General features: G+C 47.1%; 1 protein-coding gene across 2 annotated transcripts in view; it reads right to left on the bottom strand.

Moving 5' to 3' along the window:
* Positions 1–7,673: 7,673 nt before the first annotated feature.
* Positions 7,674–23,273, bottom strand: part of LOC135377694 (5-hydroxytryptamine receptor 4-like) — a 132,606-nt gene continuing 117,006 nt past the window's right edge. The window contains exons 1-2 of one of the 2 annotated variants that reach the window (XM_064610293.1): positions 17,905–17,988; positions 7,674–8,993 (exon numbers count right to left, since the gene is read on the bottom strand). In XM_064610293.1, coding sequence (XP_064466363.1) covers positions 7,691–8,854 — 1,164 coding nt within the window. In that variant the 5' untranslated portion in view covers positions 8,855–8,993; positions 17,905–17,988 and the 3' untranslated portion in view covers positions 7,674–7,690. Of the gene's footprint in view, positions 8,994–17,904; positions 17,989–23,273 lie in introns of those variants that run through there. The other variant, XM_064610292.1, reaches the window with a different exon arrangement.

Genomic DNA, 23,273 nt, shown 5'->3' with positions numbered 1-23,273 from the left:
ACTCTCTCGCTCTCGTTGGTATATGCTATACAGGGTGTGCCAGTTAACTGCGAACACATTTAAAAAAAAATATATATATCACTTTTTCTTAGATGCAATCAATTGCAATATAGCATATGCTGAAGGGCACTCCTCAGGAGGGCATTAGCAAACTCCTAAGGTAATGTCTTAATTAACTTCCAATAATTAACTTTTTAATTATAAAAGCTACGAAGTTGTCCCAATGAGAACATCTGATCCCTTCGGTTACCTGATACCGGAGCCGTTTTCAGAATAAAAATCCGTTCAATAGATCGTCTGCAAAAAATTGGTGAAGGAACACCATTCTTTTCTTTATTTTGTTCATTGCGCATCTTCGGAGACGCGTCTTTCCTTCACCCCCAATGTGAGAGGGTGAAGGAGCACAGTGCCGCCTACGTATATACGCAGCACATACGCATTTGTCTCATTCATGTAAAGACAGCTAGTAAGGCAGCGCGGGACAGGTCAGATGCTTATGACAACCAATGAGAATGTCCGTATCTCTCGGAATATGACGTCAGAGCTTGACGCGTACGTGTGTTCAAGGGTTTATGTGTATCTTGTCAAGTACGACAGGTGGAAGAAATAATATTTCCACAATAATCTGCGCGCAATAAAATTTGCGCATTATGTTCCGAAGCACATTTATCGAAAGTGTTCTTTAAAGGAGCACAGAGGGCCATCCAAAAAAATTTCAGATTAAGACATCTGATGAAAGTGTGTGTGTCATTATACCGAATAGCGCGAAAGGTTTTGATGTGTGCAATTTGTTTCCCAGAAAAAAACTCACATAAACATAGCTTCGCGCCTTCACCCTTAACTCGCCACTCCAGCTATAACGAGGATGAGGAGGTATGATGGCACGTCACCGATGACGGCATAAGGAGACTCGTTCTGGTTTGCCGGTCAGTGGGGGTCAGCGCCTTGTCCCTTTGCCGCCGTAAACCTGTTTTGCCAGTTTTCCCGGAGAATTGGGGAGAGAAGGAGAGGCCGAAGCATTACCGAGCAAGGAGAAAGGCTTTATCAGAACCCCGAACAGCCGAGTAGCAGACGACAGCGGAGTAGCAGACAACATTTCTCTAGGCCAATCAGCGAGCGTTCTCCTTATAGCGTCAGCGCGAGGTTCCAGGCAGATCACAGGCTGGTACTGCTCTTCACCAGGGTTGCGCACGGTCACTTTTTGCGGCGTATTTTAAATTCAATTTCTGCGATAATTATGACTCCGTGGTGTAAATTACTTCGCATGGTGCATCTTACTGGCCTACTTAACAGTTTTATAGGAAGAAAACTGGGTCTTAAAAATGAATTATGTGCTACTTTAAAGGGACTATAGCATCTGGAAACGTGTATGAGACCGATGCGGTTAATGTTCGGCACGGCTTCACAGTCTACTTGGAACGTGGCCAAGTTTCTCTTCCGAAAACAGCTCACATATTATATAAACGAGTTTTAAAGTTTCGCACTGGCTCTCCAGCTAATCCCAGCGATAGTAACATCATGATAACGTAAGCCAGGCACACGATTGGGAGCGCAGCTCAGGCGATTATCTCCGAGCTCGTCTGCTTCGCCTTCACAGCGCAATATACTGTAGTCGTGTTCAAGAAGGAAAAGGAATCTAGTCCGTCAGCTCTCAAAATATTACATTATTACATAAGAATGGCTGGACACAGAGAGGTCACGCTCCCTCCTGTGCCAGATAATGTAATCCATCATACTCACTCTGCTTCTGTATTCGCTGTCAAGACTGGTTACATGACGCTACGCTGTGGCAGAAAGTGCGCTTTGGCGGCTGATGGCGCATGGTGGCGATGCAGTATTTGTGCTGGCACGCTATAGCATCTCCTTATCTCCAATGGCATATGTAGTTGACGGACTAGATTTCTTTTCTTTCTTAAGTTGAACACGAGTATAACTGAAAAGTCCTCGGTAAATATGCTGACTTTCGCTTACCAGAGTTACCAGTGAACATGGTGTTGTGCTCCTGGCTCGTACGAACACGTCCGGCGCTAACCCACAAGTGACATTCCACAAGCTGATCACAGACTCTCCGCGACCTGCAGACGCCCTCCCGCACGCCCGCCGGTCGCCAAAGACCCTCCTGCCGCTCCCTGAACGCGTCCGCGCCAAAGGGCGCTCCCTGATTGGCCTTGTCTGAGTGACGTTTTCTCCGATTTCCAGAGAGGGAACTCTGGCATACTCTCAACATCCATCTTCTGCTCTTGCCATGCATTACAACAAATTGCACAGAAACTGCTCCACTAATTCGCGTCGGATTTTCGGCGTTATTGTCGTCAGTGATGAACGCGGAGTAAAATGGCACTATAGTTTCGGAATGGACCGGGACGGGTGCGACAGTCTGTTTAAGAGCACTATGTAAGCAACGATAAACAGGAATTTAGTGTTGGGATACAACCCTTCAAATCAGCAGTACAAGATACCGGTAAAAGAGGCATGAGAGAGCTATACCAGGGCTGTTACGGGATCCGCCGTTTTACTATTTGCGGTTACCGGTAACCTTACAGTTGAACTGGTATTTTTTTGGTTTTCTCTAGGATGTGTCTGCAGGCTGCGTGGATGTCGCAAAATGAGCTACAAAATGCAAACAGGTAAAAATGAACATATTTATCTGTTGCGCTTCGAAAGGTAGGTGCAGTGTTATCTGCCAGGTCGAAGAAAGAGTGACCTCTTTCTTCGACGCACTTTGCCCGTTTGCACCATCCCCCGTAAAATAATTTGTTGCGGGCTCTAATATCTTGTGCACATTCATTTCGCTTGTGCTGTAACAAGCAACAAGGCAAGAAAAACTGCATCCGTTCAGCGGTTAAGCAAACAGATGTGAAACAAACAACGTGGAATGCTTCGTGTCTTAAATGATCACAATAATACAGTTCATAACTCATAAGAGACGTACGCAATATATGTCATACGATGCGTATGTCATCCGATTATGAGTCCAAGTGCATAAGATGGTATGTTGTCTACACAACTTCTGAATGAGAGACCAAAGGCGAAGGCGAAGAGATCTACTTTAACAGAAACACGTACTACACCACTAATCAGAGTTGTAAAGCGATACAATATCGCATCCAAATTTGTTCGCGTTCACGTTTGAACCGATTCATATGTACCGGTAACCGAAATTACATTTTACAGTTCAGGTTACGGTTTCAGTGAATTACCGATGGTGAATTGCGGTTACGTTCCGGTTACGGTTCTTGAAAAAAATTGGGTTCCAGGCGGTTTTCAGTTCCGTTCCGGTTTCAGTCCCTGCAGGGAACATTGGGGGTGTTGTTTACGACGCAGCCCCCAATAAATGGATCATTAACAGGGTTCTTCGGCGGCCTAACTGTTAAAACTATCGGTTTTAAGCATTATGAACTATTAAGTGTCGGATAACAACTAACTGAGCGCTAAAGCACTCTGACAGAATCCCGATTGTCGCCGCTGCTCCTACCAAATCAGCGACCAGGCGCAAATCAACAAAAAACTACGTGTATCAAAATCGGCACCACCATTACATGATCTTAATGCATATGCAGTTACAAACGTTTTATTAACTGCCGTATCCCCAACGTTCAACACTTTGAGCTCACCATACCAACCATACTTCGAGCTGCTTCGAGAGCTCGAAGTCGGGCCGCCGTCACCGCGAACGTATCGCGGTCACGAGGGTCCTTGGTTGCCGCCGCCGTCGCCCGCAGAAGAGCGCTCTACTTCGCATCTCTATTTCCCTTTCTCCCGCTGTCTCCAGCCATGTTCCCCAACAGAGCAGTGACGTCATCTGGGGAGTGCGCTGTTAGCGCCGTTAAGTGGCGGCGCGCCATGTAGTGATGGACCCGACACAATGGCTAATCCTTCTATTCATCGGAGATAATCCATCTTTTGGGGGCTGCATCCTAAACAACACCCAAGTGTTCACCAACCCACGATTGGATGGTGACAGCTACATACGCATACCTACATAATAAGGACACAAAAGACCATGTAATTAAATGAAAAACGAAAAAGAAAACAAACACAAAACTTGCAGCCATCCGTGGATGCTTTTTAAAAACTAATTTGCTAAGTCTATAATGCGACTTCTATCTGCATTCATTTAATTGCCAGCTGCACGATGACAATGTATTTGGTTGTCATGCACTTTATTTCACTTTCATATGTCAGTGTGCTCATTGCATGGTGAAAGAAGCACTGGCTAGAAAGCCCACTACATTTGTACTTGAGGAATGTAAAACAGAAAAATGGGCCCTAATCACGCAATGCGAAATGACTTTGCAAGCCAGTAAAGTACAGGGTGGGGTGATATTCCTCTCGGAATATTTAGAAAGCATATAGGAGTCGTGGCCTCAGAACACATCATCAATGATCCTCGAAGCGCGTACGACATGCTAGGTGCCATTATCTCCAATCAAAATCACATATTACACTGATTCAGCAATACATCTCCAGCGCCAGGGTTTATATTCTTTGTCTGTGACGAGTTTGTGTAGATTAAAATTATGAGTCAAAGTTAATTAACAAAGTTATATTAAATTACTGTGGCGATTCTTCTTATTTTTTCACGGCAGGGTACTTTCCCTTATAGGGAATCATTAGAGTTAGGTACTTCTTACGGAAGACCTTTTTGGCTGCATATGACCAAAGGTATGATTGGAATTACGGTGTTGTACACGCAGGGCGACTTTCATAATTTCAGCCACTTCGCTATATCTAATAAACGAAGGAGCAGGAAATCAGTTCGCACACACAGCAGTTTGTCCGTAATAAGGGTAGGGGTGAGTCAACTTTTCCTGGGAAATACGAAAACGTATCTAATTAGTAAAGATACGTGACATAACCTTCTAAATAATTGATAAACATAATATGAAGATAAAACAAAACTGCTGCACGCGATAATAGAAGTTCTAATTGCCAAAGCGAATTTTCGACTGCCTCAGTCTTTTTTCTTCCGTTTCCTTAGAGCGTAAAATGTCAACTTTCTGTGTTGAAGGCAGTCTTGTGCAGTTGTATGACTGAATATATACTAGCATGTTTGGGCATGTAGGCAAGTTTTATTTTCATTGGGCGCTATAGCTTCGTTTTTGGAAGCGAGGAAATGGTGGACAAAATGTCGCATGCACATAGTTGTTTGCTTCTACAAATGGTGAAGGGGGTCCTCTCATTAAAATGACCCTGTATAGTAGTGCTATATCATCCAGCAGAAAATCGCTGTTGTTAATGTACAACTAACTCCGTGGATTGGGTCATCATTGTCTCAGCTAGAAAAAGCTTGCTAACCTAAGCCCAGACTTGTACGTATCTTGAGTACGTACTCAAAATACAGTATTTTAAATACTTTTTCCGGTATTTTGGTACTCTACTCAATACTTTTTTGCGACAAGTATTTTTAATGTATTTAAAATACTTTTTTCGGTATTTGCTACTCAGTACTCAAAATACCTTCCTTCCTCGTCAAGCCATATCCAGCACGCTTCCCGCCGTGCCGAGATTTTCAGCTCACTGGAATTTAACCCCCTTTTTCTTCGTTTTCTTTTTTTCGGGAATTCGCGAATCTGTCATTTATCCTCTTGTACAATAGGCTGGTCCCAAGCCTGGCCTTGCTTCTCAATAGCCAGCTTTGTCAGAAAACCGTTCCTATTCATATTTCCAGGTGAATCACCAGGGGATTAGGTACAAGATAATCCCGGTATTTATTTCCTTGGTCATCAAAGCAATAAACACGTGCCAGAGGTTGAAAGACCCGAACCGACATACAGGAGGGATTACGAAGTTTTGGGTCAGAACATATCAACAAAGTTTACTTGGGTTCACCAAAGTTCACCAAACATTACTTGACACCAAGACGTTGCAAATGAAAGATATGCATGACTGATGAAGTTTATTCCTTTCATTTGTAAGGCCACGTTCAGAATACGCGTTTCACTTACTGCTAATACTAAAGTAATTTAAATAGTATCTTAAATACTTCTTAGAGTATTTAGTACTCTACTCAAATTACTTTCAGTTTTGAGTATTTTGTACTCTATTTTAAATACTTTTTCCGTAGAGTATTTAGTATCTTATTTTAAATACTTTTGCGCAGTATTTTGTACAAGTCTGCCTAAGCCTGAGTAAGTCACGGGTGTAGTATTCCTAATGTTCCGGAATTGGGCTTTTAGGTTTTCTGTTCCTTATTCCCATGGTTTGCTTCCTTTCGGTAAAACAGATTAGTCATACCTTTCTTTCTTGTTTTAGTGCAAGCAACAAGTTGATTACAGCATTTTAGTAACTCTTGTCAGCCATTAACACTGTCGATGAATTACTCTCATTACTTTTGCCCAGAGACGTTTCAGCTGTGACGCTCCGCAGTAATCGATGTTTCATTTGTTGGAAGCACACACCATCGGGAAGTTCAAATGACTGCGTATCATCGTTTATGCATCACACTTTGCATGTAGGCTATTTTCAGCGCACCTTTAAGTTGTGCTGTTCGATATATGAAAACCAAAGACAGTTTTAACTGGACGGTGGTTACGTCTCGTACCGGATAGGTTTCATCGCCGAGCCCGAGCGGAGTGGTGGGCAGGAACAGGAGCCGTTTCGAGGGGGCGCAGGACGGCAAGTCGAAGGCGCAAAGTCGGCAGTAAAGTTACTCAAGGCAATCTAAGGGCTCTGGAAGGCAACTGATTCGCGGCTATTGTTGTACCGTTTTCGTCTTTTTTTTTAGACCGTAGTCCCTAAAAGCGGGGGGTTGGGGGGGGGGGCACTTCACGCTTACCCTGCCCCAGGCGGAAGTTCTCCTCGGAACGGCTCTGTGCAGTAAACAGCTTTTTGATGCGCGTCCCCGTTCGCACTCGTTCTCAGCTGAGCGTTGTGCGAATCCACATTCACGCTCTCATTAGTCCGCTTAGGGGAGCCAGCCGTAGACACGTACAGCTAAAACTGTCTATTCTCAGTGAACGATGAAAATAAACACGTTGTTCAAAAATTTGCTCTCGTAATACGGAGATTGTCTCCTTCAGTCAAGGGTATATACCAGGACGACAAATACAGATGTATTCGGAGTGACAGCACACGTCTAGACATTACAGCGCCGTTCGCAATACAGCACATATGTAAATTGGGAGGGGGCGAGGGTAGATGTGAAAAACGTCGTATAATGCATGAAATGAGTTGGGTTGAAGCTATGCTCTCTCTATTGCGGACTATCGTCGCGGGCACGAAACGTCACCGATGATAGTCAAAATGCTACTCCCGGTTGGGCAACGAAAGATGCTTCCGAATAGCTTCAGTTCAGCGTATAACGATAGTCATAGAAGACGTGGCTACATTACAGGCTCGTTTTATCTTGGCTTCACAATGCCACAAATGCGTTGGAGCTTTCACAACTCAATCATTGTCAATAATAAGGAGCAATCCTAACGTGCACCACTCGGAAGCTACTGTTCAACGTAATATTGTGAAACGAAGAAATTTGGGCTTGACTGTGTATATTATGTAGTCTGCTCCACGAAATGACCGTGGCCAGTACTGCGCGCTGGCAATGTCACTTGCCCGTGATTTACAGCGATTGATTTTGAGGTTTGCCATTCGTTGGTTGTCTTGTTTGCCTTCTAGGTCTTCTAGGGTATCGACACAGAGGCACAAACATAATATTTTGTACTCTCCGGAGGTACAGAAAAGCGCTAAGTCATAAAAAGTCTTCCTCGATGCGTGTCCTACAGGCTTCGCCACCCGCGGCAAAGCTCAAAAGTCCCATTGTTGCTGTCTTTGCGTAGCGGTGCCTACGTTCCCCAACGCGAGAGTCCATGCCGTGCACACGAACGGAACTGCGTTCCCTCATATCCCCGACAGGAACTTTGCTAAATTCAGGATGGCTTTTGCAGCAGAAGTAATGGAGCAGGTACAAGAAGCCTTGCCGGAAGGCATCGTGCGAAAACGCGTAAACGAAGCCACACACAGAGCTGAAGCACTGAGCTACGAAGATGATGCTTTCTAGAGCTGAGCTCCGCGACGTTGCATTTCGCTCGGGTGGACTGATAATAACAGTTAGCAGGAAGGGAAGCCAGAGGAGGAGAAACAGTAGGTAGGCCATAGCATTCGTTCTCAGCAAGCTACGCTGCAGAATCTCTTCCCGCGTGGCAAGGCAGTTTCGTAGTTCCAAGTTGTAGGTGTAATCTCGTTGCTCGTGCATCGCCTTGACAAAGACGACAGCTGTCAGGACAAACGGCACAGAGAGCGCTATGAGCATTTTACTCTCACGCATGTCCCATAGGCACACGTCCATGCCTCCAGTGACCAACATGACTACTAGCAACCAAGCTATCGCAATGGCCCATATCACTGACACCAGGAAGACTACGAGCTTTGTGCCACACACTGAAGAGTACATGTTCGAGTCCTGGCGACAGGTACGCACATAGTTTTCCGCAGCAATAAAAAGAAAATTGAAAACAGATGCATAAAAACCTAATAAAGTAGAGTACCACTGCCAATGACACACGAACGTCTCCTGTTGGGTGTTGGCGAGGATGGCCACAATAGTCACTGGGAAGCCGACTGATGTTACAAGCAGATTGGCAAGGGCTTGATTGGCTAAGAGCACGTTTCCTCTACGTCGCAGGTTTTCCTGAATCATAAGCGCAGAGATCTGGAAGATATTAAGCATAGTACCCACGAGCGAAAACGTTCCATATAACAAGATGCTGATGATACCGTTGTTCTGATATGGCATCCACAAAGGTAGAGCATCCGTGGCATTGACGAGCGTGCCTGTGGGCGTTATATTAGCTGGCTTTTGTGGAACGCGCTTCAGCAACTCAACAAAGAAGGATGCTGGAGAAGAGGTGCCCATCCGAGTTACTGCGGTTGCGGGACCAGGCGGGGAAAACGACCCAACAACGAGCACAAAGAACTGAAGAAGCTTTTCCTTGCTGCTGGCCACTTGGATGGGTTTTCTCGTGCCGTAACTGCTCGCTAGCACACATTGTGACCTGGAAAAGGGAGAGAACATACACTCATCAAACTTTCGGTTGCTTTACGCTCGTTGGACTCATCAACAATCACTGCATGTAGTTAACCTACTTTCATAAGATACGCCTAAATGCTATAACTGCAACGGGTACTTTGCAGTGACGAGATTTGAGGAAGCTTTACGTCTGAAGACAACAATGCTCATGAGCTACAGTGGTCGATCCCTGGATTAATTTTGTACAGCTGAGAGTTGGGTCAACACAGGGGTGCCGTGTGAAAAAGAGAGGAATACAATATCGTACTTAGAATTAGCTTTCCTATAACACTGTTCTGACCAGCCCCGAACGGAAGTTTTCACAGCTCCTTCAAATATTTGCAACGACATGTTTATTGAAGGAACAAGGCAGTGACAATTAGCATTGCTCGAAACCCTGTTGCATTCATCAAGCATTCTATCAGGAGCCACCATGTAAAATATTACGCTGTGCAACGTATTATTACCGCGCAATCAAATTTACGAAAACACCCGGAGAAAGCAGCAATCGGCACGGCCCGATTTCCTCGCATGATGTTAGCAGTGCTGCGTGGGGAGCAGAAGGGATTGCAAGCGTCATAAAGTGATGTCGACTTCCCTTGTTCACTTGCACTCTCTCTGAAGGAGTGGAGGGTTTCTAGAGGGTGTGCACTAGAGCCCTGCACGGGCTGGGCCGGGCTTGTTATTGGCTGTATGCTCCAGGCCGGGCCGGGCCCGGGCCGACAAACATGTTTCCGAGAGTCAGGCTCGGCCGGGTCACGCAGCTAATTCCGCACAATGAAGGACTTCATGTCATCACGTGCTTGCGTCATTTCTGCGCATATATTTGCAAAAACAAGCAAAGAACACTGCATTATGCGTATGACTCGACCCTTTCGCGGACTTTCTCAAAGCCACTTCACATTGCTGCTGACTCCTCACGTATTTCACAATCACGTTCGGAAAGCTTGGTTAGTGGGGTAGGGATTTGGAGAAGTAGTTTGTCGACAGCACCCTCTAGCTAACCTCCACAAAAACTTTATAGTGTAACAATAACGCCCTTGACCGCGTGTGTTCTGGATTTTATTTGGGCTCGTGCTGTTGCGGTTTTAAACCGCTAGCACTTATATGTTTGTGGCCTTGTCTGCTGTTATTATAAATTTACTTATAAGTTTATTTGATTTTTTTTTGCTAGAAACGCGTACGTCACGGCTGGAAATACTAAGGCAGGATCTACTCGCCGCCTCACCGGCCCGGGCCGGGCTCTATTCGCTGAGTTACCGGGCCGGGCCGGGTTCTACCCACTGAACCACCGGGCCGGGCCGGACCGTTCCTCATAAAAACATGAAGGTCCGGGCCCGAGCCGGGCCGGGCCATTTTTCGATGCGCCCGTGGCGGGTCGGGCCCGGAAAAGTCGGCCCGTGCAGGGCTCTATTGCATAGCAGGGGCATCTCTCTCTCTCTCGCACGCGCTACAGTTCAGCTGCTCTCGTCGTTCTTTCGCAAGAGCTCATGTTATTTGTTGCACAACACGTCACAGCCAAATATGAAACATTTATTGAGTGACATTTGTCACTCAATGTGCCACTCAATTTGTCACTTGAGTGTTTGAGTGACATTATTGATGCATTTCACTGTTCTTTTAAATACTCTCAAAACACCCGTAAGATGTCGCCTCGCCGCTGCGCACTGAAACTACACTCTGTGCTCACGCAAGTAAAATCTAAGCTCATCAAGACTTAAATGTCAATAATCAATTCCGGATCCATTCCTTTTCGAAGAGAATGCTACGTTTTCAACGACAAACAATGAGAGCAACTGTATCGAATTAGAATATCGAAAAACGCATGTTTAAGGCGTGTAGTGAACAATGTGCGTCTGGAACAATTCTATGTGAAAAATAAAGATTTTGTGTCATACATATCTATAAGAACAACAGTGTCATTGATTGCAAGTGCAAAATATATTGCAACAGGAAGTAAGTACAGAATAGTTTTTTTGTGTGCAGTGCCTACGTGCTATAAGGGCTCGTTGCTAGCTGTCAATCAATACAGGAAGACTTCAAATCGCAAACGGTTCTTGTCGACTTGCGAGCGTTAGTAAAGTTTGTGACTGTACTGTATACAGAGGAAAAGATGTGTGATACCTGCAGGAAACGCGTTTATAAATTTAAGGATGCATACACATCAGAACATTAAATGAAGTAGACTCCTTTAGAGCTATATTTAGGTGTTATAGATTGGCTACCTCCTTCCTACCCTCCCATAGACGCGAAGTAGTCGCCATGCCAACCGCAAATATTGTATGTGCTCAGTGAAGGTAATCATGAGAGGCGGGTGAACCAACACATTTGAGTGACACGTTTTTTCTTGTTTTGCAGTGATATGCATATGGTACATCGAAAACCGTGCACTTAACATATTGTAAGAGTTCGCAATTTTACTGGTTTAATAACTGGTTACTGTTGGAAAATACCTTGGTCAAATATCTGTTAGAATAGAAGACCACGAAGTTCTCGTTACATTCACCGCGAAATGCTCTCCGTTGAAATAGGAAGTCGGATATGTGAATCGATTCACAAACGCTCTGTGGTAATCGCGTTGAATGCTTTGCTTTCTCCCCGTGTTATTTTAGACAGCCTTTGTGTATCAATTAAGCGACTCACATCGAATTTCGACAGCAGTTTTTTATTGCGAGTGTGACATTATCTTCATAAGCCTTTCTTTCCGTATTTTTCGCCGGGACATTTTCCCCATAATTTGTAGTGAAAGTTCTTGAAATGTTGAGTGTTGCAGTGCAACTGCACATGTAAGGATAGCTTCCAATATTGCTTGATCCGTAGCTCGGATGCGTCGTGTCGTGGACGGCGCCTCAGGCCGCTCCACTTCACTCGGGGAATGGTTGTCATAATCCCAAATAAATAAACACACAATTCAAGCGCAGCCATAGATCCTCGATCGTTGTGCCGACCCCAAAGCGTGTCACATTTCTGCGCTGTGCTGAAGAGCCCCAAATAGGACGAAAGGACCGCCCACAGCTGGCACTGTGGGCGCGCTCGATAAATAAACACATACTTCACTTGCAGCCATAGAGCTACGGCTTGCCTTTTTCTTGCTTATATGTACTTTCCGGCTTTGCACTGGAGCCTACACAGGTGGTGTTAACACCGTGGAACACCGATATCTCGCTGAAGCACGCTGTTTGTGTCGACCCTAAGGCTTGCCATGGGGTAACTTCGCCGATAATCCTGGCGGTACCGTGGCACAGGGAGCACCCCAATGAAGGCTGCTGAGGGATGCTCGCATGTTTTCTGTGGTGGGTAGTTCTCTTGGACTACCCAAGTCCCAGAGCAAGAGGGGCTGCACATCGCTCCCTATCGTGTGTCACCATCATCTCTCCCCTCCCTCTTTCACCCTGCCCTCATCTCCCTCCCCTGGGTGCACCGAGCCGCCACTCTAGAGCAGGCTGACCGCACCTTCCCCCTACATCACCCCACCCCACCCCACCCCACCCCACCACCAAAGCTTGTCACATCCCTTCGCTGTGCTGAAGAGCACGGAATAGGGCGAAACAGTTGTACGCAGCTGAGTTTGTGGCACGCTTGATAAATAAACACATAGTTCACGTGTAGTCATAGAGCTTGGGCTTACTTTTTGCTTGTATGTACTTTCTGGCTTTGCACTTTGGCCCCCACAGGTGGTGTTAACACCGTGGAACAGCGCTTTCTCTCTGGAACACATTGCTTGTGCCGACAGTAAAGAGTGCCACATTCCTGCGCTGTGCTGAAGAGCCCCAAATAGGACGAAAAGGCCGTCCAACAGCTGGGGTCGTGGCACCATTGACAAATAAACACATATTTCACGTGCAGTGATAAGGTTTTGGCTTACTCTTTTGCTTGTACGTACTTTCTGGCTTTGCACTGGGGCCCACACAGGTGTTGTTAACACCGTGGAACAGCGATTTCTCGCTCGAGCACAGTGAACACAGTGGACACAGTGAACACAGTGGTTTTCTCGAACACAGTGCTTGTGCCGACCCTAAAGCGTGTCACATTCGTGCGCTGTTGTGATGTTTCACACACATTGTACATATTAATTAAGAATTATGATCGTCATCCACTGCCAGCTTACGGCTTATGTGTGTGCTCTGGCTTACTTGTGGGGCACGGATCCGGTATTGTTTCGCCCCACGGGGAGGATCAACGACGGTCGACGAGCAAGGTTGTCTGTCTTCAGGGAATGAATGGAGACCCGGGGCCGCGAACTTCGGGCTTACAACAAACGTGCACTAGCCAGAGCCTCCGGCACCAGACAGTAATACAAGATTTGAATGACAGCCGTCCAGCTGGCGTCGTGACGGATCGCTCGACGAGGACACGAAGCAGAGTGGACAATTAGGGAAAAAGGGAGAACCCGTTGAACCAAAGTCGACCGCTGTTACCAGAGCCTACAAGAAGGTCCGGGGCCGACATCGAGGGGAGAGAAAAGAAGCAGCGACAGAGACAGCGGCTGCGTTCCAATACCCCGGTTAGTCGACTGCCTAGCGGTCTAACCGGAAGTGCCGCCATGTTACGTCTCGTTTCAAATCTCGCCAAGTCCACTATTCAGTCGGCTACCGCCTAGTGCGCATCGATGCAGTCTAGTTATACGCCTGACCATCTGACAGCCGGGATGGCTGACAGCGGGAAACGCTAGTACCTGCTGCGCTTGCGCCGTACGCTTCTTGCGTGAGCAAGCCTGTTCCAATAGTGACAAGCAAAGGGCTCTACTTAGCTGCCTAGTCAGGCGGCTTCGCGGGCGCGAGGTATATTGGAACGCAGCCAGCGTTATATAGTCTCACGACGCGGTGGAGGAAGAGGCCTTGGTTTGTTCGGCTCGCATCGGAAGAAGCTGTCCACGAGTATCCGCAACCTAGACTTGCGACGTGCAGGCCCTTGGATCGACCCGGACACCAGCCTTCCCCCTTCTACTTCTAAAGACGCTCGCGGCGACAGCAATGAGGCATCAAAGAGAACCAGCTTCCGAGTCAGCTTCCCAAGTACCAGGGAACCACGGAACAATCACCGGAACCAAGTTCTGCTGGTGAGTCCAGAGCGCACTCTGAGTCAGGTCTGGTTAGGGCGACTAGCATTGTAAATAAACAGTTCAAGTTTACGAACTGCGTTGTCACTTACTCTTGGTCTTACTCAAAGGCGGATTCACTAAATGTTCTAAACTTCTAAAATGGCTCAATGCACTCGGGATTGGCGACCTTCACACTGTGCTGAAGAGCCCCAAACAGGACGAAAAGACTGTCCAGCAGCTGGGGTTGTGGCACCCTTGACAAATAAACACATACTTCACGTGCAGTCATAGAGTTTTGGCTTACTTCTTTTGCTTGTATGTACGAGGGGCGTTCAAGTCAAACCGGGACTTTTCATTTTTCGCAAAAGTAAAATGAGCTTACAGGCGAGAAATTAATTTTATTTTTCAACGTAATCTCCAGCTGGCACTAATCCCCTTGTCCCAGCGTTTCACGAGGGCTTGGATGCCAGCAGCGTAGAAATCCTTACCGACGCGTAGCAGCCATGATCGGACTGCATTCTTGACCTCATCGTCGCAGCTGAAGTGGCGGCCCCCAAGGAACGCCTTCAGTGGCCCGAAAGGATGGAAATCGCTGGGGGCGAGGTCTGGACTGTAAGGGGGATGTGGCAGCAACTCCCAGCCAAGTTCCTGTAAGGTGCGTGTCGTGATATGCGCTGTATGCGGGCGTGCATTGTCCTGTAGGAGGAGGACTCCTTTGGTGATGAGGCACGGCCGCTTTTGCTTCAGCGCCTTATGCACATCCCTGAGAACCTGGCAGTAATATGCACTATTGATCGCACTATATGCACTATTGATATCGAGACATGTTATCCGTCGGTCCTTGAGGATCAGGCGCTCCACAAGTTGGATGTTCTCAGGAACTCTGGGCTCTGAGCCGCCCCGGGCGGGGTCGTCCTGCACTGATGTACGGCCGTCTCGGAACCGTTTGCACCACTCAAACGCTTTGTTGCGGCTACGTGTATCGTGGCCATACTGAGCCTGAAGTCTTCTGTGAATTTCAGATGACTTTACACCTTCATTCACGAGAAACTTCGTGACAATTCGCTGTTCGATGTGCGTGCTCACCTCGTTGTCGGCCATCTTGTCCAGCACGTGCCTTCTGTTTTGCACAAACTTTGGACCACCACATGGTGAATGCGGAGGCCTGTCGCGTGTGAAAATGACGAAAAAGAAGTAGCGCAAGTCATTTGTACACTCAGGAGACAGAAAGTCCCGGTTTGATTTGAACGCCCCTCGTACTTTCTGGCTTAAGGCACAAGGGCCCCCACGGGTGGTGTTAACACCGTGGAACACCGATATCTCGCTGAAACACTCTGCAAACCCTAAAGCCTGTCACATCCCTTCGCTGTGCTGAAGAGCACCGAAGTTTAGGGCGAAACTTACCAGAGCTTAGGGCTTATAGGGCTTACCACACGGGACGTAATTCGTGAGAGAAAAAAAAAGACATAAGAAAACCTCCTCAATTATTTCAACTTGAAGTTATGTTTTAAAATCACTACGAGGCGCCTCAAGATGAATCACGAAATACAATCTGTATGTAAAAAAAAAAAAAAAAAAAAAGCACCATTGCTAATCATGACGTGTATTGGGGATCTCGTAGAACAGTTTCCCCTGGACAGACCGTCTATTCCCCGCCCATATATTGCAGGGTAGAGTTAGGATCAGCTGTTGGAACCGCAACCTGTTGTGAACCATAATTATGGGCTTGTCTTCATGTACTGCTGCATCATGTACCAACTAGTCTGCGCTCTCTCCCTTCTATCGAGTACTGTCATCGACGGAAAAATACTTACGTTTTATTCGCCATATTCCTCAAGTTACCTTGATATGTCCTCAATTTGGGAAATTTTATATATTCCAGTCACGCACTAAAACTGTATACTTCTTTGATTATTGAAATTTCAGTTCAGTTCAGCTCAGTAAGAGTTTAATTCAATGCGGGTACAAAAAAGAAAAAAAGAAAGAAAAGCAAAACGGTACAGGAATTAATAAACTTGGCTAAAAAAAAAAAAAAAACTAAACCTGCCAATAATACGTCTATTTGTATGCTCCCACATGTTAGGGGAAGTTCATGTAGAGGCAGCACGCGTGCGATACTACGAACGTTCCTCCGAAATGTCCATATGCTCGAGATGGTTCATTATGTATTCATGGCGCTTGGATCCTTATACCGAAGAAGGAGGACGTGTCACTTTCGTTGTTCTCGGCCATTTCCCTTCTTATGTACGTGTCAGACAGAAGTGAGCACGCAGTCAATCTAATTCGCATTTGAAACAAGTTCCGAATGTGATCGAAAACGGTGAAATAAAGCCATTTATCGAACGCGGGACATCTGCAGCTGTACTGAAAATAGTAACAAAGCGCGGAGAAAATCTATAACGTCAATAGGACGCGGTCACGACGTTTCCCTGTCCTTTATATTTCGCTGAATGCCAGCCGTCTCTGTCGAATCTTGGGATGTCGACTGCAATAGACGATTCGTTTCATGCGCGTATCTTGCACAAGGCGTAGAATATAAGGTTAGATGCTTGCATAAATAGGGGTCGAAACTAATATGATCCGTAGACATTGGGCGAAGTGGATGAAGTGAACGTGTACATTTAACAGCTACACCACTGATTCCAGGGCTCCAGTTTTGAACAAAACCGGCGGGGTCAGCATTTTGGCGACATGGTACAACTTGCTGAGGTACGTCCCCGTCCGCGAGAGACACAGAAATGCTTGGGCGGAGCGCCAACGTCTCACCATTACAGAACTCTCAGATGGCAAACATGGAGTTGGAGTTGGGAATTAGAAAAGAAAAACAAACATAATTCATTTATTCACTAACCATTGCTGTAGTTGTGAGAACCTATCTGCCATCGGCGGACTGTTCCCTTGGGAGCTTCTGCGCCATTTTCTGTACTAGGAACCATACCGTAACTGCGTATTGCTTCTTTTTGTAGCAATCATAGCGACTCGGAAATAAACTGCTACAGTATACACCTTCAGTACACGCTGCTATACAACAGCACGTCTGGTACCGTTGTGTAGCACCGCGCAATCTCGTTATGTATTATGCGCAACCACATGCATATTAAAATACTGTATTCAACGCTGTGCGTTATGGATGTATAAATGTTAGGGCCATTTTGTCCCGTAATCAACCACCTTCTGCAATAGAAGATATTGCTCCAATTTCTGAAGGCCGCGGGCCCACAGTGCTCTCATGAGGCCTGCACAACTGTACATATCCCCTAGTGGAACATGTACAGTTGTACCCCTTTTCTAGTGGCTATATCTTCGGTACAGAGAGTATTCAAATTATCCTGTCTTGAGACAGGGTAGGCGAGGCGCAGAGGAAAATTTTTGGAAAGTGACTTTCTTGCAGAACAAGGTAGTCACCAAAACGCCGCCACGAATTCTCTACATTTCGTTTATGTCCAGTAACACTGAGGATGAGGGAACGTAAGCTTAGAAATACAGGTCAGTTTAGTAGAGGAAATTGCCTACCAGTATCAGGGTAATATGAGTTACACTACAGAGATGTTCTTCAGTTGTTCAAACTGTATAACATCGCTAAGCTATATTTCTCACAGTGTCTGCCGTCGGTATACCCCGGAAAATCACGTCACAAATAGAGCAGAGGGACAGATTTGTTTAAAAAAAGTCCGAACATATTCTGGATATACAAGTTTGTGTAGAATTAACACAAGTACCACACATATACACAGAAAAGCTAGAAAGCTTGTTTACGTAAACCCACGAACGCTACAAGTGGAACTCGTAACAAACTTGCTTGCGTTATGCAGTGACGTCGTTTCTAAGCGGAAGCATGGTTCACGGCGTCGCTTACCCTTTCCGAAGCACCAGGACATAGCTCCTACGTCCGTTCCAGTGCCCCTGGGCGGTGTCAGACCTTGTTCTGGGAGCGATCGTAACGCCGGCTCTGTTCCGCACGCGCGTGCGTGCGTGCTGCCGCTGAAAGCCTTGCCGAGCGTCGTCGTCACGGCAACAGATAAACAGCCTCGTGGCACTTGCCACTTCAATAGTTTACATTTTGCCGATGCTCCGGCTTCGAAGGCCTTTTCCCCCATGGGTGCGACGACAAAGAAATTGATCTCGCTAAAACCTCGTTAAGCATCATTACTTCATTTTTGAAACAACAGTCCGACAGCTATATACATGGGTCCGTCCAACTTCTGCCGATATCGTTAGCCGAAATAAAAAATACGCGCAAATAAAGAGGAACATTTTGTACGTAGACGACGCACATGCCTCTTGAAGGAGCCTCGAGAAGCTTGACTCATAGTACTATATCATTAATTCTGAGTGAAAATAAAATATAGAAACTACGTAATTACGTGTCGGCATTGTGAGAATGGCCTTCGTTTGCAGCAAATGATTAAATCAGCAGTACCATAAACCAAATTCCACGGCAATTAATTATCATTACCACGCAGGATATAATAAAGTGGTCACGAGAAACTGTTATGTACGTACCAATCGACATTAGCACTGTCATGTGTGAGCAAATGACGTTTATGGGATGTTAATCAGACAGTAACCGCCGAATTTATAACGGCACAGTGGTTCGAAGCAGGATTTCAAACTCTAAAATGTCAAACGCGTTGCTGGAGTATCATCATGAATTGATAGAAAAATGGGCTCTTCAAATCATTGGCAGCGTTGAGGTCCCATCCTCCCACTTGCCCCTGCTGCGCCGTAGAAGACATAGATATCTCCCATCGACTCCTCCACTGTCAGCGTCACCATCATCATCGGGCTGTGCTCTGGCAACGCCCCTCAGAGCTTGGGTGCACCGACGTGTCCCTCGCAACACTCCTTGGCCACGTGCAGCGAGCTAGCCAGTGGAGTGTCACAAAGGCGGTGCTCCACTTTCTGCGTGATACGGGCCTCCTGGGCTCCCTGTGAGCCGGGTTTCTTTTTCATTTATTTTTCTTTTTTCTTTTACTTGTTTATTTATTTTGTTTTATTTTTATTTTTTGCTTAGGGAATAGCAAGCCGGGGTGCTGCATGGCTGACCTTTCCCCTTTTATCTTTCCTTTTCCTTTTTTTCTGTCAATAAATCCCCCCCCCCCAACCTCCCAATAAGTGCGTTCGTTGTGATGAAAAAGTACTTTTCGCTAAGAGCCTAATTTTTTAAAATTCTGTGATAGCCCCGCGAAGCACCTGTGGCTATGAATGGCATACAAACATGGACAGATGGAGAGAGCATAGCAAGGAGCGGGGGACGGGGGTTACTATGCGTCCTGGGTCGACTTCAGGGGGAACTGTGCTGTCATTTGTCTGAAAAGTCTGCCGGAAAACCCAGGAAATACCCCGACAGCAAAGCCGGTGATAGGATTCGAACCCACCCCTTCTTAGTCTTCAGCACGACCTTGGCTACCACAAAAGAGCAGATGCGTATACCCACTCGAAGATGCCGCTGGTGATGATAGCCAAATTGGTGCACTGGTTACTACACGCTGGGGAACCGAAGCAGGGAGTAAACATTGGTCTACAGAGTGAAGGATGAGAAGAAGGCGTTGGCAACAGTGCAAAACTTCTTATAATATTCTGCATTCAGATGGAAATGAGAAAAAAGACCGCCATGAAGTTTTACGTTTAATTCCAGTTTAACAGACCGTCGAATGCATCTTCTTAATTTCGCCAGCTCACAATTTCCTCCAAGTCTCACTGCAAGCCATGAGAAACAAGTGATAGAAAGGGTGAAAGAGAAAACCCGGCGTACGCCCACAACGTCGCCGGTACACATGAACTGAAAGTTTCGTCTCGATTGCAAGTTGACAGTCGACTGACGTGAAGTTGTGAACATGGACATATTTTCTAGGTTTTCCTGCGGAGGGTCACCTCGAAGTAGATGATGTCGTAAGCGAGCGTAAAGACTGAAGAGAGAACAATCAGAACAAGCGAACGGAAAATGTTTATTGAAAATCACAGAACGAGCTCACGGTCCGAGCCACGGAACGCGGTCACGCTCGTCTTTACCCTGACACCTCCCCTCCTTTGGAGAAGCGTACCAAACCTTCTTGCACCTTAATGATCTGTACCATGTAGTCCAGTTTCCTTAGTCTGCAGAAACTCCATATCGTTGAGGTTTCATAACAATTCTTTCTAACTGGCCTTCACGAGGCGATTGGGTTAGACCTCCCGCAGATGAAACCTTTGATGTGGATATGCTGGCTCGGCCTCACGTTGCCTTGTGTCTACTATATGGAGTGCTACAGGCTATATACAGGCTATATATGGCTACTGGTACACCTTGTTGATCCTTCCATTGTATGAATGAGGTATGACCTAGGGGTAGAAACGCGCCCCGTGAAGGTGCCATATGTCGCGGCACCTGCCAGGATTCTTATGGTGGAGCTGCTGGGCATGTTGAGCGGCCGTTCAGAGACTCTGCGCCGTGAGTCGTACAGGGACGTTTCCGCTGCCTGCATCCCGCGATACCGCTTCATATCTTCTGATATGGGCCCACAGTGGGGCAAGGCTCTGGAACTTGCAGCGACGTTGGACTTAATCCGTCGACCCATTAGAAGTTCCTCTGGAGAATATACTCGCCCAGCCCGGGTGTCAATCGGTGTGCCAGCAGCAGTGACGGATCCAAGAAGGGGGGGGGGACGATCGCCCCCAACACGCTAGCTTACACGTCAGTTTCCTCCTGTCCCCTTCCTAGTTACGCGCTTCGACAGAGAAACCCCCAAACCGAGGGTCTGGATCCACTACTGGCCAGCAGTGCGTCATGGTTGTCGGGAACCTTCGCCAGAAACGCTTTTGCTGTTTGCACTGTGCGCTCGGCTTGCCCGTTGCTCTGCGGGTAATACGGGCTTGACGTGACGTGCTTGATCCCATACGTGGACAGGAACCGATTGAACTCGTTCCGACTGGGAGGTGGTGGGTTCGAAACCTACCACCGGCTGTGCTGTCTGAGGTTTTCCATGGGTTTTCCGAAGACTTTCCAGACGAATGTCGGCACAGTTCCGCCTGAGGTCTGCCCAGGACGCATACTAACCCCTCTGCCCCCCACTCCTTCCTGCTGTCCTCTCTCCATTTGTCTTCCTCTTTACGCCGCTCATAGACACGGTTGCTTCGCGGCGCTAACATGTAATTAAAAAAATTACGGCAGAAATCGCTGTGCAGATCGTCATTGAAATGCGATAGCATTTAAGAGCTCATCGCAGACGTTCTCCGACGATGGACAGTAGAGGTCTATGGAGACTGAAGTAGCTGACGTACTTGGCCACCACTAGCTTGTCTATGCTCTCGACGAAGGCATAACCTATAGCACTTTGCGTACGGGTTGCGATAATGTTATCGTCACTGGCTAGATGCAAATCGAAGCCTTCCTTCATAAAGTTTGTGAACCAGTTGTTCCGGGGCTTCTTAATGTCCATATTGAAGTCTCCCATGACAATCATGGGCATATTTTGCTCTTTCAAGTTGTCTGCGAAGTTGTTGCTTGCAGATTAATTAAAGATGTCAGATGTAGGCTAGAAGGAACCACTTGATATTGCCTTTAGAGGATCCCGGTGTAGTGTACACCAGCACGATGGGGGTCGGGACATCCATGAATAGTCCAGTTCTACGACGCATAGGTGGGATGTATAGAGCCCTGCACCATCCGCGGATGGAAGCGGATATCCGCAAGATACATGCGAATTCGAATGAAAATTTAGCGCTTTCTGCGGTGTGCGGATCGGATGCGGATGGCGCGAGGTCGGATGCGGATCGGATGCGGATATACCGCGTGCTGTAATTTTTCCACCAGCAATTTACTAGCTGTCAGCATTAGCTGCTGAGTCTGAGAATTTGTCGTCCGTCCTTCTTGTTCTGTGACTCTCGGTCCCCGACAGCGACCGCATGCTCGGGTTCATTTCATTTCATTTCATTTCATTATGAGGAGAAGAGAGGTTGGCCATGCTCAGCTTTGACGATGCACGGCAAAGACGGGAGAAGAGGCATTCTGGCATCTCGAACCGCGCGAGCACCGACGAGGTAGCGTTCCACGCGTTCCAGAAGTCTCTCTTATCGCGTTTGTTGAAAGGTTTACCTTTGCTTGTTGTCGTGAGTCCTTCCATGACAGCATGGAGACATCCGAAATTATACCAACATGCTTCCGGCGGTCTTTACGCATCCTTCGAAGCGTGCGGATTTTGCGGATCGGATGCGGATGTAAACTGTTGTGTATGCTGCGGATGCGGATCGGATGCGGATGACGTGCGCGCGGATGCGAGTCGGATGCAAATGCCAAAAATCTCATCCACGCAGGGCTCTAGTGCGATGACTTCGCCAATCATCCCGGCGGTTAATTACCGCGGTACAGAGAGCGTCCCAATTAAGGCTACTGAGGGATGCTCGTACGTTTCCTGTGGTGGGTAGTTCGCGAATGTCCTATTCCCGGAGCAGGAGAGACTGCACACCGTTTCCCTCTCCTGTACCACCATCACATTTCCCCTTTGTCTTTCACCCTTCCCTCTTGCCCCTCGCCTGGGTGCATGAGCCGCCATCCACGAGCAAGCTGACCGCACCTTCCCCAAACATCATTCCCCCTCTCTATGCCGCATACGTCACCAATTTCGTCTGCAGCGGCTAGGTGTTCTACCTTGTCTACTTTGAGAGTGACTATCTTGGTTGCTAAGACAGTTTCTTCATTTCTCGGGTAGGTGGCGGCACCGGCTCTTCGGCTGTCTTCTCTCATGGCAAGGGAAACGCATCACAAGCCTTCATATGTCTCCCTTTCTTTTTCTTTTCTAATAAATATATCCTCCCCTTCCATATGTCGCGGTAGGGTGGTCCAGGCCTCTGAGAGGGCGAGGATGCTTTACCAGTACCGGGTCAGTCGCTATGTCGGTAACATGTGCTTGAGGCTCTGGACGTTAGGGGCCTCCATGTTGCCGTTCTCCCTGGCCCGCTGCACCCTTTTTTCGGAAATCTCGAGAGTAGTAGGTAGCTTTTTGGTTGTCTACCGCGCGGCCCGCTTGCATTGTAAATGGAGCTCTTCGTCGTTTTCGCGAGACATTCTGTCGTTCTTAGCTTGTCGCATTTCACACAAACGCGCTTTGCGCTGGTCTGAAGTCTCCCTCGTACGCAGTTGTCGCTGCGCCTCGACTCGCTTGAACTGGATAAGTTCCTCCGCCGACAATTGCTTCCACCGGCGTGGCGTCGTTGCATCCACGTTATGAAATCTGAAAGCGCGCCCTC

Source organism: Ornithodoros turicata, chromosome 1 (assembly GCF_037126465.1).
Source record: "Ornithodoros turicata isolate Travis chromosome 1, ASM3712646v1, whole genome shotgun sequence".
NCBI lineage: Eukaryota > Metazoa > Arthropoda > Arachnida > Ixodida > Argasidae > Ornithodoros > Ornithodoros turicata.
This window is presented reverse-complemented; position numbering and strand designations above follow the sequence as displayed.